The following is a 20,105-nucleotide window of genomic DNA, read 5'->3' on the forward strand; positions in this document are numbered from 1 at the left end:
AACATTTTGGTTGCCTGAAAATGTCTTATTCAGAGTTCGGTTGCTCTTAACTCCACCCTCTTATGTCACTTCTGGTTGTTAAATGATGACGACGGCCAAAAACCAAGATGACGACAGCCAAAAACCAAGAGGGCGACAATCAGAAACCAAGATGACGACGGCCAGAAACCAAGATGACAACGGCCAAAAACCAAGACGGCAACGGCCAGAAACCAAGATGACAACGGCCAAAAACCAAGATGACGACGGCCAAAAACCAAGATGACGACGGCCAGAAACCAAGAAGACGACAGCCAGAAACCAAGACGGCGACAGCCAGAAACCAAGATGACAACGGCCAGAAACCAAGATGACAACGGCCAGAAACCAAGAAGACGACAGCCAGAAACCAAGACGGCAACGGCCAGAAACCAAGATGACAACGGCCAGAAACCAAGACAGCAACGGCCAGAAACCAAGATGACAACGGCCAGAAACCAAGATGACGACAGCCAGAAACCAAGACGGCAACGGCCAGAAACCAAGATGACAACGGCCAGAAACCAAGAAGACGACAGCCAGAAACCAAGACGGCAACGGCCAGAAACCAAGATGACAACGGCCAGAAACCAAGACAGCAACGGCCAGAAACCAAGATGACAACGGCCAGAAACCAAGAAGACGACAGCCAGAAACCAAGACGGCAACGGCCAGAAACCAAGATGACAACGGCCAAAAACCAAGACGACGACGGCCAAAAACCAAGACGACGACGGCCAGAAACCAAGATGACAACGGCCAAAAACCAAGACGACGACGGCCAGAAACCAAGATGACAACGGCCAGAAACCAAGATGACAACGGCCAGAAACCAAGAAGACGACAGCCAGAAACCAAGACGGCAACGGCCAGAAACCAAGATGACAACGGCCAAAAACCAAGACGACGACGGCCAAAAACCAAGATGACAATGGCCAGAAACCAAGACGACGACGGCCAAAAACCAAGACGACAACGGCCAGAAACCAAGATGACAACGGCCAAAAACCAAGACGACGACGGCCAGAAACCAAGATGGCGACGGCCAGAAACCAAGATGACGACGGCCAAAATGCCAAACTGGAGGCTTCAGAACAGCAGTCCACAAACCAACGGGTGACATCACAGTGACTACGTTGCCTACTTATATACAGTGTATGTTCTATATTTTTTTGTTCATGTAAAAGTAACATGTTCTAGTAGAAGCTCAAAATACAACCTGAAAATTAACATTAGAGAAATAAAAAGAATTAAAGAAAATTAGTATTATTACTATAATCAAAAAGTCTCAGATGATGATACCAGGTCTTGCTTGAGAATGAGACCCCGTGTCTCAGTGAGTATAAATAAAGGTTAAATAAACAGAATATCCTAATCCTGAATATAAGACTGATAAACACACAGAGATACTCTCGATCGGCCCTCACCTCTCCCTCTCCTGCTCCAGCAGGTCGGTGAAGTCGTCGCTCTTGTTCATGAAGTCGGTGTGTTTGCGTTTCTCGTTGTCCAGGTCCATGACGGTGCGGCGGTGACATTTCTCGGCCAGCAGCAGCTGCTCCAACATCCGTCTGTACGTCTCCTTCTGTTTGTCCTCCAGACGGTCCAACTGACGGGGAAACACTCATTATTATCCAACATCTGCACAGCAGCACAATATCCCCCCAAAACCATTAGCTACGGTTACGGTGATGTTGTGTTTGTGGGATAACAAAGAGCAGAGAGACTCTTTACACACAATTATGAGCTTCATTCACATCCTGCAGACTTCACTGAGCATGGAAAATTACATTTTCACGTATTCAACACACAAAAGAACTTGATTTTAGGCTCTGGTTTCACTCACATGAACCCTGGTGTAAATGCACCGCCAAAATAAAAGCTTAGACGACACTGGTGCTGAAACCAGTTTGATATATTTAACCACTGAAATGTCCCTTATCCAAGGACTTCGCAGTGGAGGACAGTTAGTCTCTTCTGGGCCTTTGGAGGTTTTTAACAACCTTGGGGGAGTTCCTTTAGATCTATTTTGGTATTTTTAGACGCAGTATTTTTCCACCAGGAGTCAATTAATTAATCAAATGTGACATAAATTGATATTTCTGTTTTAATTTGCTTCTTTATTTATTTATCTTTATATTACTTCCCCTTTCTATCTACTTTTCTATTTATTTATTTAGTTTTGCATCTATTTGCCATTTATTTTAAATATATTTTTAAATTAATTTATTCATTAATGTATTTAGTTATGTATACATTTATTTATTTATTTATATATTTCTTTAAACTGATTCTGGTATTTTTAGACACAGTATTTTTCCACCAAGATTTAGTACATCTCCACCTGAAGTTCATTGCTGGTCGAGTATGGAGAGCAAAACCTGCCAACATCAACAATAAATAAATAATAAATAAATAAATATTCCATTAAATAAACCAAAAATAATATTAAAAATAAATGTAGACATTGATTAATTGATAAAATGTGACATAAATTAATATTACTGTTTGAATTTTCTTCTTTATTTATATATCTTTGTATTACTTCCCCCTGTCTATCTTCTCTTCTATTTATTTTCCCTTTATATTTATTAATTAATTTATTTTTATTAACTGTTAAATTTAATTATTTATTTTTATTAACTTTTAAAGTAATTTATTTATTTTTGCATTTTTAAGAATATTTTAAAAAGTATTTATTTATTATTTCATTTATTTTGTATTTATTTTTAAATGTATTTATTCATTAAATTGTATATATTGAGTTATGTATTTATTTATTTATATATTTCTGCATTATTTTTCCTTTGCATTTCCCCATATTTATTTCCTCACACTTATTTATTTCTGTATTCTTTTCTTTTTACATTTCTTGATGCATTTCTGCCTCATTATGCAAATGAGGGGGCTGTCACTCATCGTGTATCACGGGGTTGAAGGTAATTTCCTTAGAGGTTTCCTGGAAAGAAGTATGTAATCTGGCATCAATCATAGCAGCGATGGAAGAAGTACATTTACTCTTATATCTGATGTTTCTGGATTAATATAACTGCTGCATTAAACATTGACATTGAGCCACACTGAGTCTTACGTTCAAACGTAAATCTGTTAAACTAAACCTTCAGTATGTTCCTGTCTCACCTCGGCCATGGGTTTCTCGTAGACGTCGTCGGTGCTGTTGTGTCTGAGTGTGAGCTGTCCGTCTCTCTGCAGGGCCTGAAGGGGTTTAGTGGGGAAGGCGGAGGCGTAGTGGGCCTCCAGAGTCTCCGGTTTGGTTCGGTCCGACTTCAGCAGGCCGATGATGTCCTCTCTGGCCTGAAGAGACACAACAGACTCCTTTAAAGCTTTTTTCTTTATGCTTATTTAGTGTATTTGTTTCCTGTCTTGTGGTGGTCAGCGTCGGTTTATCAGGAAAGAAGAACTTAAATTTCTTTGTTTTTATGGATGAATACATCGAATCTGTGGACCTTTGAATACTGCAGGGGGATAAAACTACCAAAATAAGGTTTTATTAGTATTATATTTGTATTGTGATTATGTATAATATGTTATAAATAATTTATTATATTTTTTGTGTTATTTATAACCAGAATTGAGTTTTGACCCATTTTTTTTCTTAAAAACAAAAACAAAACATATATTTTTGATGATATTAATGGTTGTTTTCCTGTTGATATGATCAGTTCATAGTTGACCATTTAAAAACTGATAATGAGGATGTTTATTAATAATAATAATAATAATAATAATAATAATAATAAATTGCTTTGTAAATAAAAGCACTTTTGCATTTTTCGCACAAACAAATAAATTAAAAACCAACAATAACAGGAACAAATGGGGAAAAAAATCAATAAAAAAATAATAATTAAAAAAAACATTCAAAAGGACCAGCTCAAAAATAAGATAAGGAAATGCAAAATCCAGTAAAAAAAGAAATACAATTTAAAAATATATATAAATGAGAAAAATAAAAATAATTTCTCCAATAAAACCTGTTTAAAAATATTTTTAAAAAGTTGATGTTTTCTGCATTAACACGTCAGCTACAAGTGGCTTCAATCCAAAAATATAAATATTTTAAAATCCATATCAAAGTGTACAAGATGCCCATTAACAGTTTACCCTATTATATATAATATATTATATTATATTGAATCACTATGAATTCCCAGAGATAAACAGACGAGGGTCAAATAGCATTTTAAAAAGCTTTAGTTTGTGTTTCAGGGCGTTTTAACTCCTTGAATATTTGCACGGTGATGTTCGGACATCATCTGAATGTGAAGCTGCTCCCACGTGGATCCAACATATGACCTCATCAACTCCTTTCACAATGACATCATCACAGAAACACTAAGAGAGAGGCAGGTTTCCACCAGCAGAGAGAGCCGTTTCCTTCACTTCACTCTGCACACCGACTCTTTTCATACAACAAGGCCATGACACAGAGACAGTACACATCACAAAACCTCATCTTTATATATAAAGTCATCAAATCCATCACTGCTTTCTGAGGCAACTGAGGTTTAATTTCATTCTTTGGGCTCTAGAATCACATTTAGATAAATACCTTCACCAAAAAAGTGTCCTACCAGTCCACGATAACTGGATATACCTGTATATCTAGATGCATCTACAAAAAGACTTTAAAATGCATGTATTATTAATTTCTTTAAGAGAGAACAGATCATTGCAGCAGGCTGCTGATGTTACAGTACACGGTAGGACAAGTGTGCGATGACTTATTCAGTAAATCAAATGTGTAAAATGTGATCTTTTATATGATTATTACTGGTGATTACTTACATAAATAGCCTATATATAAATTTTATAATAAATACATGTAAAAAAAAAATTAAAAATGAAAATAAATTAATGCAAAAATATATATAAATTTAAAAGTTAATAAAAATTAATAAAATATAAATGCAAAATTAATAAATACATCTAAAAGTTAATAAAATAAATAAATACATTAAATTAAATAGAAGAGTAGATAGATTTAGAATTCATACAAAGGTAAATAAATAAAGAAGCAAATTAAAACAGAAAAATCAATTTATGTCACATTTCATAAATTAATTAATGGTTATGTTATTTTTTATATTATTTTTTGGCACATTTAATGGCATATTTATTTATTTATTCATCGAGTCATTTATTAATTTATTTTTGTTTTTGGCCGGGTTTATTTTGGTACATTTAATGGCATATTTATTTAGTTATTGAGTCATTTATTTATTTATTTATTTTTGATTTTGGCAGGTTCTGTCCTCCATAATTGGTGTCTATCTTGACCAGTAAATGTTTAAAAAAAAAATTATAACCAACGAAAGAAGCCAAAGTTCTCAAATATTAAAGGATCAGTCTGATGTTATTCTATATTTTTCTTTCTGTCGACAAATCCCATGAAAAGACCAAAACCAACACAGTGTTAATTTTTAAAAACACAAATATATTATTTAATTTTTAATTAAATCTCAGTCATTTCCTAAAACGGATGCTCACTGTAGTTTTTAATCAAATAAACTGGAGGAAATAGAGCATTTTTTGGGGACTATTTATAGATTATCACCAGATTTACTTTTACTATTTTGACATGATGACGATGAAAATGACCTTATTGTGACATCCTTAACCACACAGTCTGTTTTTAACAGCAGCTCTTCCTGTGTGAACCGTCGCTCCGTCCCATCGCTATAATGGAAAATATGTAACACGCCTCAAACAGATGATGGTGGTGGATGGAAACGGAGGGAGAGGCAGCAGCATCCTGCCGCTCTGCAGAGGACGTTATAAATGTGCCTCCATTAGAGAATCATTATCAGACTGGAGCCCGGCGGCCGCCGGTGGGCTGTTTTGTTTCCACACCGACGAAGGTTGTTTTAAAAAATCCAACCCATCGCACGCCGAGACGTGTCAATATGTCTCTGCACTCATGATGACAAACTGTATTTATGGTTTTATCAGCTGCAGGTGCTAACTGACGACAGTAAATCGACTATTTCCTGTCTTCAGTTGGCATGGTAACAAACCTGTCCGATGAGCAACTCCCCGATTCCCCACCTCTCACTGCAATGAAAGAGTAAATGACCAAGGTTTTAGTCCAGAGACTCAACATTTACTCACCTAACTCACTTTCCAGCACCTATTTTCAATCCTTCATTAGAGAGTTAAGAGTCTCAATCAACCCACCTTCACATGTTTTAAACTTTCGTCATTTGAGCCAATGTAAACCACCACCAAAAGAGTTGTAGACCGACGGTATACCAGTTACAGCTAAGATGGATTTGTATAAGATCATCATGATTATGTCTAGGTATCTAAGTGTCTTGAGAAAATTCCCCTACTTCTTAAGTTTGTTATCCTGTGAAATACGTTTAAACAGGACCTATTGTGCTTATTTTCAGGTGCATACTTGTGTTTTGGGTTTCTGCAAGAGCATGATGCACAAAAATATGAACTTTAATGTTCAAACTTTACAATGCTTTTCTCATGCCAGCTGTGCCAACCTGACTGTCCTTATTTAATTTCCACCACTTCCTACAAAGGATAAAGTTATCATCACATTGGAGTTGAGTTTATGTATTATTCACTTTCTGTCTCTTTAGCTGCTAAATGCTCCACTATGTTCTCCAGCTAATCTCTAATGGAGCAGGTACTGTGAGAAACACTGAGACTGAACCATAAAACCAAAACTAGGAGCTAAAAGCGGCTATAAAGATCCATAGAGCTGCAGAGTTGGTGATCATTTGAGCAACAACTTTCACATTACATGTAGTAATTTTATTCACGGTTAATATATAAAAACATATGCAGTAGTCTTGCCTCCTGCACGCTCTACTGTTGCACCACCCGTCACCTAAACCACACGGAGTATTTCCAGTCAACGTATCCTCATACAACGGTTCAAATGATGTGTCTCATTTTTCGTGCGTTCTCCTACAAATGTCCAGCAATACGTCGCGTCAATTTCCACCTGTAACATGCATATAGTTCACAGAAAACTACTTAGTTAGGTTTAGGAAAAGATGGTGGTTTGGGTTAAAATAACTACGGAAGTGGCGTAACTTAAATACAGAAGTTACGTGACAAATAAATCAACGCTGACTTCTGGTTTTGCACGGGACATTATCAGCGGTCTCCTGGTCAATAATCCCTTAAAATAACTCCGGAAGTGCTGTAACTTCAGTACGGCAGTTACAAGACTAAAGCTACTTAGTTAGGTTTAGGAAAAGATCACGGTTTAGGTTAAAATAACTTCGGAAGTGGCGTTACTTAAGTACTGAAGTTACATGACAGATTAATCAACGCTGACTTCTGGTTTCGCACGGGACATGAACAGCGGTCTCCTGGTGAAAGTCTGGTGTTCTTTTCTCCCACCGATCCACCCCGACCGCCTCCCTATGCTGCGTTCGCCGCTCTTTATGTGCCATAAAACCAAAACTAGGAGCTAAAAGTGGCTAAAAAGATGTGTAGCGCTGTAGAGATGGTGATCATTTGAGCAACAACTTTCAGATTAGGCTACATGTTGTAATTTCATTCATGGTTATGATCGCAGTATGTTGAGAAACATTGACATTAAACTCATTAAACAAATGCTAATTTACGGACAACTCCAGCTCTAGTAGTAGAGATTTGGTTAACTTTAGGTCGAGGGTTCGGTGTGGTTAAAGAAGATCTGACAGGAGACTCAGTCTAAAACCACCGAGAGGTTGACAGATATTAACATTCATACCTGAACTTCTCCTTCCATGATTCCCAGCAGCTGCATCAGGTCCGTCTTTGACAGATCCAGCGGCGCCGCCGTCTTCCTGCTCTGAGGTTTCGCCGTCCTCCCGTCCTTCTCCTCCCGCTGGACCTTCATCTTCCTCTTCGTGAGCTCCGGTGTGTTCTCCTCTTCCTCCTTGATGAAGCCTTTAGTGGGCTGGATGTGTCCGTCATCTGGACCCTCCATGGTGCAGTTCCTCGATCGCATTTTCTACCTGAGAGTAGAAACAAAATAGAGGCCAATAAATGAAACAGTGATCCTAGAAGAGCAGACCACACTATAAGATTTAGATTATTTCCTCCCCTCCAGGCAGCAACTGCTTTTAGTTCATTTTCATTTTATTGTCTCTCTTTACTTGATTTTCCAGCCCATAAATTTAATGCTTTTTGGCTCAAATGTTGTTCTTGAATGCACCACGAAAGCATATTAGAAAGTGATGACTCTGAGAAGAAACCATGATGGATTACCTATCTTACCTATCAAAGCTTTAACTTTCCATTGCATGCTAAACTCATCTTGTACCCAGACCTGCCTGGAAGATAAATCTAAAATAAATAATACTATGATTTGGAACATGTGTGGCAGTTATGTAAAACAGAGTAATACTTTAAACATGCAACATGATTCTTTAAAAGGCCTTTAACGGGGACGACAGCTCACAGCTTTGTGGCAAAACCACGCTGAAGTCAGCTTCTGATTCGGCAGTTAAGTGGAAAGTTAAGGGACACTTAACTTTCATTGCTGAGCGACTGATCCCTTACTGTTGTGAAAGCATGTTAAGACACTTTAGGTAAAGTCTTGACGCTGTCTGAAACATGCTTTCAAATGTGCTTTATTCTATTTGTGAAAATTAGGGCTGTCAAAGTCAACGCGATAATAATAATAATAATAATAATAATAAGGATGATAATATTAACGGTTAATAATCGGTTAACGAGGGTCGGTTATCGGTTAAGAACATTTTTCAAAATTAGCATCCCTAAACGAGTCTCCCCTGCAGGTCGGGATGAAAGCAGGCCGTGACTCAACCAGAGAGAATCCTGGCAGTGAAGTGGTAGCAACCGTGTTACCGCCGCCTGTTATTAATAATTGTTTCAGGGGAGATGCCAAGATCTCCCCAACGCGTCAAAACCACAGGGCTGTCTTTACTCTGATGGTCAGCACCGGTGAACTGGGACAGTCACTGGGAGAACTGGTGGGCAAAATCTAAAGCCAAGACGAGCCTGGATATGGGGTTGTAATCACACATCAGTAGTGGATGGAAACAAGCTTTCATTTGCATGTTTCTAGAGTATAAGGTCTGTAAATAGAGACGCTTTGTTTACAGGTTAGTGTTGAAGTTTTGCCAAGTGTTACATCAAAAGGTTTTGCAGGTCTCAGTTGAAGCGCGTCTCCACATGCCAGCGCGGTGTCGTATCGAGTCCCAGATGAGCAAACTGATCCGTGTAAACAGTTTACCTTCACAAGAGAGGAACTCTGATTCATGGAGTCATTTCACACAGTGACCTTTATCAGTGTTACACCATGATGATGTCAAGCACTGATGATAGATTCCACTTTGAGGGTTTGTCTCCGAAGACCTACATGACGTCTTGGAAATGGAAATACCACCAGTTCCTTAAACTTTTACAAACCTCTGTTATAACGTAGTTTACTATCTAAGCTTTTAATATAAAGTCTAGAGTCTCACGTGTATTTTAAGGCTTTAAAAGATGTGTTTACGTCGTAATGTCTGCAACCGCTGCAGTGAAAGACGGCCTCAGAAACTCACAAAACTCCTATGGAACAAATGTAAATAAACCATAAATATAGCCCTCGTCCTCCTCGGGGAGGGATATTTATGGAGACGTGATGAGGCTGAACTGGTCCCTCTGATTTACGCTTGAGACCAGATAAAAACCTCAGACAGCTGTAGGACCGCGGTCGACACACGAGACCTCCGGTGGATGAGGAGGTAGAGGAGGTATGTTAGTGGTTAGAGAGCTCGTCCTGTAATGAGAAGGTCACAGGTTTGAACCCCAAAGAAGGGCCATGTGTCCCGATTAAAGGTCTTTGTGACAAGCTTAATTAGTCATGTTTTAGCCATGCTTGATCTGGGGATAGCGAATCAGTTGGTCAGTCCACTTTGGTCCTTGTCCAGACTTGGTTTTTTTCCAGCAATACCAACAATGTAGGCCACAAAACAATGTTAAAAAAAAATTCAAGAAAAGTATCCTTAACTAAAAAAGGTATTAAATGGCAGCTTGACCATTACAATAACTGTTATTGGTTCCTCCACCATTGACAGACACTGACTAGCTAACAATGCAAACAAATATGGACGCCTCAAGTCCGCTAAAATCTTCTGTTCAAGGTAATTAAACCCACATTTAAAGGATAAAGTTCTATATTGCCATTGTATTTTCATATATAACCAACTCTGCAATCATACAAACACCTTCAGTTGTGCGGTGATGTGATTTGTTAGAAGTCGTAAACATCTTACGTATATCTACCACCAAATATGGCCGCCGATGGGTGACTTAGCTCCTCGAAGTCGAGATACGTTCGATGGACTGTTGAGCCATAAAGTAACAGCTAATTGTCACCAATGCTAACAATGAATGTAAGTCAGCTATGGCAGTCATCTTTGCCTTTAATCATGAGACGTGTGTAATGATGCAGCTCATGTTGTCAAGAAAAGAGAAAACAATTACCGACCGCAGAGGCCAGGCGTGCTAGCATGATCTATATTTACCCGAGGACACGTCTCTAATATGTCATCACAATATGAGCTGAACAGAAACATGACCCGGTGGATGGTTCTGGTGTTTTTGTCTCGGGATTGACTGTACGTGACCTCTGTTTGGTTAACAACTGTCAAGGCGTTGTAAGCTAACGTGATAAACAGGCAGCGGCTGTTTATTTACAAGGAGTGGCGTTGTGGAGGAGTGTGAGAGCTGTGAAGGAACAAATGGAGGTTCAGGCATGTATGAGATTGCTGATGGGTCATAAAGTGATAGCCCTGGAGTCTCCCCTTGTTGGACTCTGCACAACACAAGGGGGGAGACCCTAAAAATACCTCTTCAAATTTCACCAAACAAACAGCTGCGACTGCTGCACCGGGTCCGGCTCACAAATATAGAGGCGAAGGACAGACAGACGATACGCTTCAGTGTGTAGTTGGAACGGACCACTAACTGGGCCAGCGTTGGTCTTATTACCGCCAAGGTAAACTGGTAAAACTGGGCAGCTGCTCTGAAGACGCCAAAAGTGTTGTATGTAAACATGCTAATGTATTCTGTTAGCAAAGCTGGAAGTCACAGCTGAGTCATGCTAATATTAGCATAACACACATTGTGCAACTTTATGCAAATGAAGAGCGGGCCGTCACGTCGCCCGCTCTTCATTTGCATAAAGTTGAGGTCTTGGCTACTTTATGCAAAACAAAGGCGTCCGACGCGACTCACCGCCTCTGGAAACTCCGTAGGAACTTTAAACTAACTGTTGTCGATCTAAAATAATAACTGATTCATCAACTGAAATATTTTCAGAAACACATTTCGGTGATTTATTTTCTGTGATATAAGAGAAGAAAGTTTCCGAAAGAGCCGCCATGTTGGTTCCGGTTTGAAAGCTCGGAGCTGCAGCCCACGAAGGAAAGCGTTTGTCCAATCAGGTGTCTAGTGATCCAGCCCATCAAACGTCCAATGCTGGGAAGCGAGGCGATCCCTCGCCATAACAAAACACCCCTGTGAACATGTACCATTAGTGTCAGCTTTGTTGTGACGCGAGCGTGATGCTTGCGGCTTAGACCCGGGGTTAGTGATGTTAATGGAAAGTTAGGCAATCACAAAAATCCTTAGGATTCATCCTCTGGGAACCAGGAATTTCCTACCAGAACATCATTTTTAACATAGTTAATAAAAATTTAACCAGCCAATAAAACAGAGTTTGTCAGCTTTTATTAACTTTTTCAAATTTGTATCATTTATATTATTTATTATTATTATTATTATTATTATTATTAAGCTCATTGGCGCTGCACTGCTCCGTCTATTTTAGGTCTTATTTTTCTTTCCTTTACTTGTATTTATTTGTTTTTTAGCCGTTCTCAAACTCTCCTATCGGCAAAATATAAACTAATATCTAAAGTGAAACTAACTGCCTCTCTCTTGTTAGCTGATATCTCTTTGGTTTACAATTGTAATGATCCTTTCCTGCATTATGTCTCATCCAAACATCCTGTTTCAAGAGGAAACACATTAAAGAAATGAGATATGCTCAGTAAGTAAGTAATGTAAAGGCATCAGGCTTTATGATTTGAAACTGTACTTAGCTTGGTTGATAGTACGTCTAATAGAAGATGGCTTTAATGCAACTGAGCAGAGCTCCCTGTGGTCTGCTTTGGAAGCGATGGCAGCGATCCAAATTCACCAGCTCAACTTTATAGGTCTTCAAACTTCATGCTTTTCACGTGCAACATAATTTAGGCATGTAGATTTATAAAATGCCTATATAAGGGAACGATCAGCTCGGTGAGGTCGGGCCTGTCGCTGTAACTTCACCATAATGGGGAAAGTAATGCGGTCACTCATCTGTGCTGCAGGAAGGCTTCAGAAACTCAGAGTCCTCAGAGGCAGATGAAGAATGACTTTACAGCGGAGCCAAAACAAATATACTCCTGTCATTAATCCACTGTTTAATACTTCAGTCAAACGTGGATCCTGATTTGTTAGATCTGTCTGATTTCATCATTCCCCGAATGCCTCTGACTTAACGCTTCACTGGTTCGACGTCCTTATTTCACCTCAACAGGAGAATCAGACCAGCAAAAATAATCAATGCATTTATTTCTGTTTGTGCATCTCCTAAAATAAAATCATTCCAAAGCCATCAGCTTAAAGATGCATTAATGAAACTGCACCAGGATAAACCACAGATAAATAATCCTATAACCTCACAAAAGCAGATATTTCTGCAAAACTGTACGCAATTAGAAGAAGAAAATTAACTCATGGGCTCATTTTAATTTTGCCCATCGCCATCTTGGTTTTTGCCGTCGCCATCTTGGTTTTTGCCCATCGCCATCTTGTTTTTTGCCCATCGCCATCTTGGTTTTTGCCCATCGTCATCTTGGTTTTTGCCCATCGCCATCTTGTTTTTTGCCCATCGCCATCTTGGTTTTTGCCCATCGTCATCTTGGTTTTTGCCCATCGTCATCTTGGTTTTTGCCGTCGCCATCTTGGTTTTTGCCGTCGCCATCTTGGTTTTTGCCCATCGTCATCTTGGTTTTTGCCGTCGTCATCTTGGTTTTTGCCCATCGCCATCTTGGTTTTTGCCGTCGCCATCTTGGTTTTTGCCCATCGTCATCTTGGTTTTTGCCCATCGCCATCTTGGTTTTTGCCGTCGCCATCTTGGTTTTTGCCGTCGTCATCTTGGTTTTTACCCATCGCCATCTTGGTTTTTGCCGTCGCCATCTTGGTTTTTGCCCATCGTCATCTTGGTTTTTGCCCATCGCCATCTTGGTTTTTGCCCATCGCCATCTTGGTTTTTGCCCATCCCCATCTTGGTTTTTGCCCATCGCCATCTTGGTTTTTGCCCATCGCCATCTTGGTTTTTGGTCATCGTCATCTTGGTTTTTGGTAATCGCCATCTTGGTTTTTGCCCATCGCCATCTTGGTTTTTGCCCATCGCCATCTTGGTTTTTGGTAATCGCCATCTTGGTTTTTTGCCCATCCGCGATCTTGTTTTTTGGTCGTCACCATCCTGAATTTTGGTCATCGCCATCTTGGTTTTTGCCCGTCGCCATCTTAGTTTTTAACCGTCGCCATCTTGGTTTTTGCATATCGCCATCTTGGTTTTTGCCCATCGTTGTTTGTTTTTTTTTGCAACCATAATCAACAGGAGAGGATGGAGCTAAGTACAACTGAACGCTGAATAAGACATTTTTAGGTTACCAAAATATTAGTGAAAACACGGAGAACTTCCAGACCGGACAACGCCGTGGTAGCGACCTGTCAATCAAAAGGTAGCCCCGCCCTGAAGCATCCCCTGCTTTATGGTCTATCTGACTCTAAATGGGACCATCATTTACTAAATGAACATCATGCTGTACTGAAGAAGACTTGAAACTAGCGATTGAGACCATAAACTCATGTTAACAATATTTACTGAGGTAATAAATCAAGAGAGAAGTAGGCTCATTTTCTCATAGACTTCTATACAATCAGACGTCCCTGTTGGCTATTAGATAGAATGCAAGTAGAAAAGTGTCTTCACTTCTCAGACCCGGAGGTTGCCGTCTGGTCAAGAATGAACTTTGAAGCTCAATTTTTTATTTTTTTTGAAAAGTGGAAAATTTAAACATCTACAATTCCACAACAACTGGGTATCTGCTGAGGAAGATCATGTGATATGATTGAAAGCTCCAGAGAGCTATTAAACGGGGCCTTGTGGTGAGATTATTTTTCCAACTGGAGGATCTTCGGTTTTTATTTTACATGATGGCACATGAATCTGCAGATTATCATCCACAGAAATTGAGTCATTAACTCCGTTTCTTGGTTAAATTTATAAAAATCAGTGAAATCAGCAGCTCTGATGTTTGAGTGGATTCATAACTATAAAAGAATATTTGCAACATGAGCGAAAGTCCCCAGAAACATTATTAGATCCATATGAACATTTTGATCAGCTCACTCCCTTTTTATCATCTCGACATCATAAAAGAATGAGTTGGGTCAGAACGCTCTGTGATGATGTCATACCAATACCAAGCGAACTGGAAACTGTGACCTCAGTCGCTCCGCGCTGCGTGCTGCTTTATACTCCCGTTATCTCGAGGTCACAGCTTGATCATCTCGTCATCGGTACATACCAAAGTAATTGTTTGCGCCTGTGTTTCACAACGTTTGTCCCGCTGCTGTTCTCTTCATGAGGGTCGAGACAGTGAAGCCAGACAAACTGGAACTGACAGGAACAACTGATTGAATATTATTATCTCATCATAACGGGGTCGTTTAGTCATGAGATCACAAAATCTAATATCTGATATTTTAACGAGATTAAAACAGAAAACGGCTAAAACTGGTATCACACTTTCTGTCCTTGTGAGACAGTCTTCAGAAACACAGATGTTTAACTTCCACCAATAAATGTAAACCAAAAAACCCAAAACATGACCATCAAGCAACAAGAGTCTGCAGCTATGCATGAGATTTTTAATGACCAAGTGTGAACACATACAAGGAATTAGACTCTGGTATTTTCTTGTTCTCAATGGAAACACCAACGCGTTCTCACTCCCAACTCGTCAAATACCACCTCTTGGTAAGTGCCCGTTGGCATCAGAGACCGACGCACGGTGGCGCCCTTTACCGACTGTATGCGACACACCAAGCTTTCAACTAAGTCCAATGTAAACTAACCCGGGTTAAGGTTATTCAACAGACAGAGCTAAGTCCGCTAAGGGCGGAAGGGCTGGTGGATGGGTCAAACAAACACAAGACTTTCAACCAGGAGACCGCTGACTTATTTTGTCGTGTCAGTTGTTAGTCACATGACGTGTTAGTACCGTTAGTCCCATAAATCACATGACGTTAGTCAGTGGAGTTAACGTCAACCACGACCGTTTCCTGTTGCCTATAGCCAACTTCCTGTGAATGGTGAATGGACTTGCATTGATATAGCGCTTTTCTAGTCTTCTGACCACTCAAAGCGCTTTACACTACATGTCAGCATTCACCTGTTCACACACACATTCATACACTGATGGCAGAGGCTGCTCAGGTGCCAACTTTGCCCATCAGGATCTAATCTAAATACTCATTCACACACTGATGGCTATGCCTCCGGGAGCAATTTGGGGTTAAGTGTCTTGCTCAAGGACTCATCGGCATGTGACCCGGAGCAGCCGGGGATCGAACCACCAACCTTCCGATTGGTGGAAAACCTGCCCTTCCCTCTGAGCCACAGCCGCCCATGTGGAAACAGAAATTTATTTTGAAAGGACACTATGCATGTAATGAGCGTATATTGACACGCTGTCCCTGGTTCGTCCAAAAGTAACGCTAGAGGGTGTCCCGTGTGTCGGTCTCCGATACCGAGGGGCGCTGATCAAGCGGCGGTATTTGACCATATGGGAGTGAGAATGTGTATAATAGATATACAGCTAAAAACAAGGACAAATAAGCTGAACAATCCTCCTCACTTCTCCCACTATTCAAGTGGTTATCCAGTCCCAGACAACCTCTCTAACCCAGTCACAAGCTGTTTGAGCTCAGACTACACAATGAATCTTTACCACTTAGGTGTCCACTTTGCATTTCCTTCACTTTGATACCTCTGGTGACACAAGTACATCTGCACATTTACCTGCACAGTGAATGATATGGCAGCAAAAAGCATAATGCGTACCAGGCTGCATGTAAAGACTAACAGTGTTGCAGGAAACCAGCGGAGCGTTCCAGCATCATCAGCGAACGTGTCGTTGTGCCTTTTATGATTGTGTGGAAAAAGCACTCGACATTGCAGGCTGAAATATACTGTACAGTGCTTGACTAATATCAGTCTATCAAGCAACGGTGCTTGAAATAGTGACACTTACAGTTGAGGCTTGAATGTCACTACAGGCTCACATTACTGTCACAGCTACATCCAGAATAGAACCATTATAAACGGTGCTATCGGCACGTGGCGAGACCACGTCAGTAAAAACTATTTCTATGTTGAGATTTAAGACGGAACATCTTCAATATACCTGTTTGACAAGTTTGATTAGTTTTGTTCGTCTGTTGAGTTTCTCATCTGGACTCTGTCCTCAGCGGAGCTTCTTTACTTTAGAGACACTCAGCAGATACGATCATGTTTGAAGGATTGTGACGGAGAATGTGCTGAGCAATAGGCTACCTATACGGCAGGTGAAGTGGCACAGACCGCCGGCAGCACATGAAGAGAAGGAGAAAAGACTCAGGACAGCTGAAACGTCCAAACAACAGTAAGGTTTCTGCAGTAGCTACCTTATTTAAATTACATGAGATACAGGTTTATATACAGAATCCTGCTGCAGACAACCTCTGCCGTTGACTGCAGCGACCGTCATTACCTGCCACCTTATAAGGAGGTCTTAAAGCTCCACCGATGAGTGAGCAGCAGGGACGTGAAGAGGCTGCCACAGAAATAGAAATCATACATGCAGCCTGGTTTAATGTAAAACCAGGTGAGACGCGTTATTGCGTTAACTTTGACATCCCTAAAATGTAGATAAAATGTGACATAAATTGATATTTCTGTTTTAATTTGCTTCTTTATTTATTTATCTTTGTATTAATTCCTTTATTTATTTACTCTTCTGTTTAATTTTCCCTTTTATTTATTTTTTTTATTAATTTTAATATGTATTTATTTATTTATGCATTTATTTTTTATTAATTTATTTTCACATTTATATTTATTTATTTATTTGTTTATTGATTATTTGAAATTTTATGAATCAATTAATGGCTACATTTATTTGAAAGATTTCTTTATTTTATTTATGTATTTATTTTTATTAATTTTTAAATTTATTTATCTTTGTATTTATTTATTATTTAATCGTTTATCTTTGCATTTATTTTGATTTATTTTTGCACTTCTTTTTTATTTATTTTTAAATGTATGTATTTATGCATTTATCTATTTATTTATACATGATTTCCCCTTTGCATTTCACCCTTTATTTATTTCCCCAAACTTCTGTTGTATTTATTATTATTTATTTATTAATTTATTTTTTTATTTTGGCAGGTTCCACCCTCCATAGTCTCCTGGGTGAAAGTCCTGTATTATTTTTTTTTTTGACTATTCACCCTAATTTCCTCCCTACGCAGACTTTGTCATTCTTTATACTAAGTCACCTGACGTCTTCCATTACTCCCGCCATAACTACAGCCCCGTAGAGCGCCATAGTTTGACGTGTAGGGCCGGTATTTTAATCCTCTCCCCTCTATACTTTACTTTACATTCACATGTATGGTATTTGGCAGACACTGCCACTTGCACTGCAGTTTTGTATTCAAGATAAAGATGTCCATTAGCATGCAGACATTTGGCAGCAAACACATTAATGCTGTTTAATCGAGTTGAGTTCTGCTTTCTTTGTTTCTCTACAGGAAACTGTCTGTCTTTATTTGTCATTTCCTCGGCTAAATGTCCCATCATGACATCTTAAATTATCTGAGACAGCTGAAACACTCTTTTCTGTTTCACCCAACATAAAACTCTCACCCCAGGCGACGTTAACCGTCCACATTACAATACATTCCCAGTCATCGTGGGCTGAGACAAGGCAGGTTTTTATCCTCCCGGCGGTTTTGCAAGAGCTCTAATCAGCGGTGACCGGTCCAGAAAGCTGACATCACTCCCGACATGCAGCCGAGCAGCAGCCAAGTCTCACATGCCGTTCAGATGCAATGAGCATGAAGTCACTTCCCTCATAAACTAAAGAGAGGAGGAGGGAGAGCGGGCAGGATATCATGAGAGAAACAGAGGCTTATGACCGCTGCTCTTTTTATACGTCAGTTTTTACGTTTTTACAAGCCAGTTAGCTGAAAACTGATGAGTCTCAAGAAGTTTGTAGTCAGCCCACCGGCGACTTGAGAAATGACTCACGAGAGAGTTATAAGCCTGGGCTGAAACATCCCATAATAAGTGACCTCAGAGAAGACTCACCATCACAGATCATCACAGACCATCCAATAAAGACAGAGATCATTTGATAATCGATGCATGAAATCTCTCAAATCACTGTTCCCGTTATTAAATGAGTATAAACAATGTAGAACAAAAAAATGAGTAGTGACCTGACAGGAATCTGCTCAATTTAAGCTCACTAACACCGGGAGTGTGTCCTGAAATACAACGTCATGACTCACATGTTAGAAATGAATTTCCCCACTTTCTGATTAGTGCTAATTAAAGCAGAATCATACACAAGTTTCACATTAGTTAGCATATTAGTAGGCAAACATTAGGGCTGGGACGATAGACGTATCTCCAGATTCGATACTTGGGTGCCGATCGGATATGTATTGTGCTTCGATATAACCATTTATTGCTAACTTTTTTTAACACTAGACCATGGGGAAAAGTTGAATCATACACTTCTAGGGACTTTTACTTTGTAAAATATCTAAATGAATCCAGTACAAATGTTTACTGATTTTCAGCATGTATGTAGTCAGAGATGTCCTGAAGTCAAATATATCAGTCATTGTCAAGAATTATTTATTATCCAGCAGCCCAAAAATCAAAGAATAAAGACATTTCCCTCACAAATCAGTGGTATTTACTTTTTAATTTATAAGGGTCATGTAATATATTATACTTCTGGTGAATATAATCAATCAATTTGTATATACAGTTCCCTTTGTTAACACAGATGTTATCAGCCGATTGTGCTTCATCAGCGGTTGTCAGCCTCATAGATATGCGTTAGAAGGGGGCCTGCTACACCTACTAGTAGGTTCAGAAGGTCGTTATCATCTATTCACATGGTTGATCACCATAACGAATACAATAAGACGACGCCGACCTCTAGTGGCCGTAGTAATTATGACGGGACAAAGGAGGAAGTTAAGTGACGTAGTAAGGAACCCGTTTTGGGATGCCGCTGTTCGTGTCTCGTGTGAAACCAAAAGTCCATGTTGACGTCTTTTAACCTGATCTTTTCCTAAACCTAACCAAGTAGCTCTATTGCCTAAACCTAAAGTTGTTTCGTTTCAATTTCACTTTCACTTTCACATCATTGTAGGTGCAGTTTGGCCCATCTGAAGCATTAGAACTGGTGGCATGTTGTGTGTAAATGTGTGAACATTTCATGCTGACAGGCATCAATTTGACGCTTGAAGCAGACATCGAACCAACAGCTGAAGTAATCATAATACAGCAGACATTATGTGCACATTTGGGGGAGCAAATGCAGTAAAACCGCTGCCGTTCTGGAGAGTTTTGTTTCAATTTGGAAGGAAAACTTGGACGAGAGTGCGGCATGTTCAGGCTTTAATTTGACAGAAAATAACAATTATATTTAGGGTCTCATTGGGGGTCCAGATCTGAGCTGAGAGGACCTCCAACGCCACATCTCTGCCAGCGTCATCCATCATGATGTTATCAGCCGTTTGCCCTCTACCCAAACAAACCCAGGCCTCCTCTCTGCTCCCAGTTATGCTGTCATGGGAACAGCAGTCGCTGTTATGAAACCAAACAGGAGGGCAGACGCCGCTGAACGTCCCCCTGTAAACCTCCCACAGAGATTACTGAGCTGCATTAGCACAATGATCTCATGGCTCCCGTC

At 39.7% G+C, this 20,105-nt stretch overlaps 1 protein-coding gene across 5 annotated transcripts in view; it reads right to left on the bottom strand.

Annotated features, from left to right (window-relative positions):
- Positions 1-20,105, bottom strand: part of LOC119476733 (filamin-A-interacting protein 1) — a 41,546-nt gene that overhangs the window by 15,473 nt on the left and 5,968 nt on the right. For 3 of the 5 annotated variants that reach the window (XM_037750212.1, XM_037750213.1, XM_037750208.1), the window contains exons 2-4: positions 7,757-8,003; positions 3,157-3,330; positions 1,446-1,624 (exon numbers count right to left, since the gene is read on the bottom strand). In XM_037750212.1, the coding sequence (XP_037606140.1) occupies positions 1,446-1,624; positions 3,157-3,330; positions 7,757-7,996 (593 nt within the window). In that variant the 5' untranslated portion in view covers positions 7,997-8,003. Of the gene's footprint in view, positions 1-1,445; positions 1,625-3,156; positions 3,331-7,756; positions 8,007-18,037; positions 18,177-20,105 lie in introns of those variants that run through there. The other 2 variants (XM_037750211.1, XM_037750209.1) reach the window with 2 other exon arrangements.

Source organism: Sebastes umbrosus, chromosome 18, assembly GCF_015220745.1.
Source record: "Sebastes umbrosus isolate fSebUmb1 chromosome 18, fSebUmb1.pri, whole genome shotgun sequence".
Lineage (NCBI taxonomy): Eukaryota > Metazoa > Chordata > Actinopteri > Perciformes > Sebastidae > Sebastes > Sebastes umbrosus.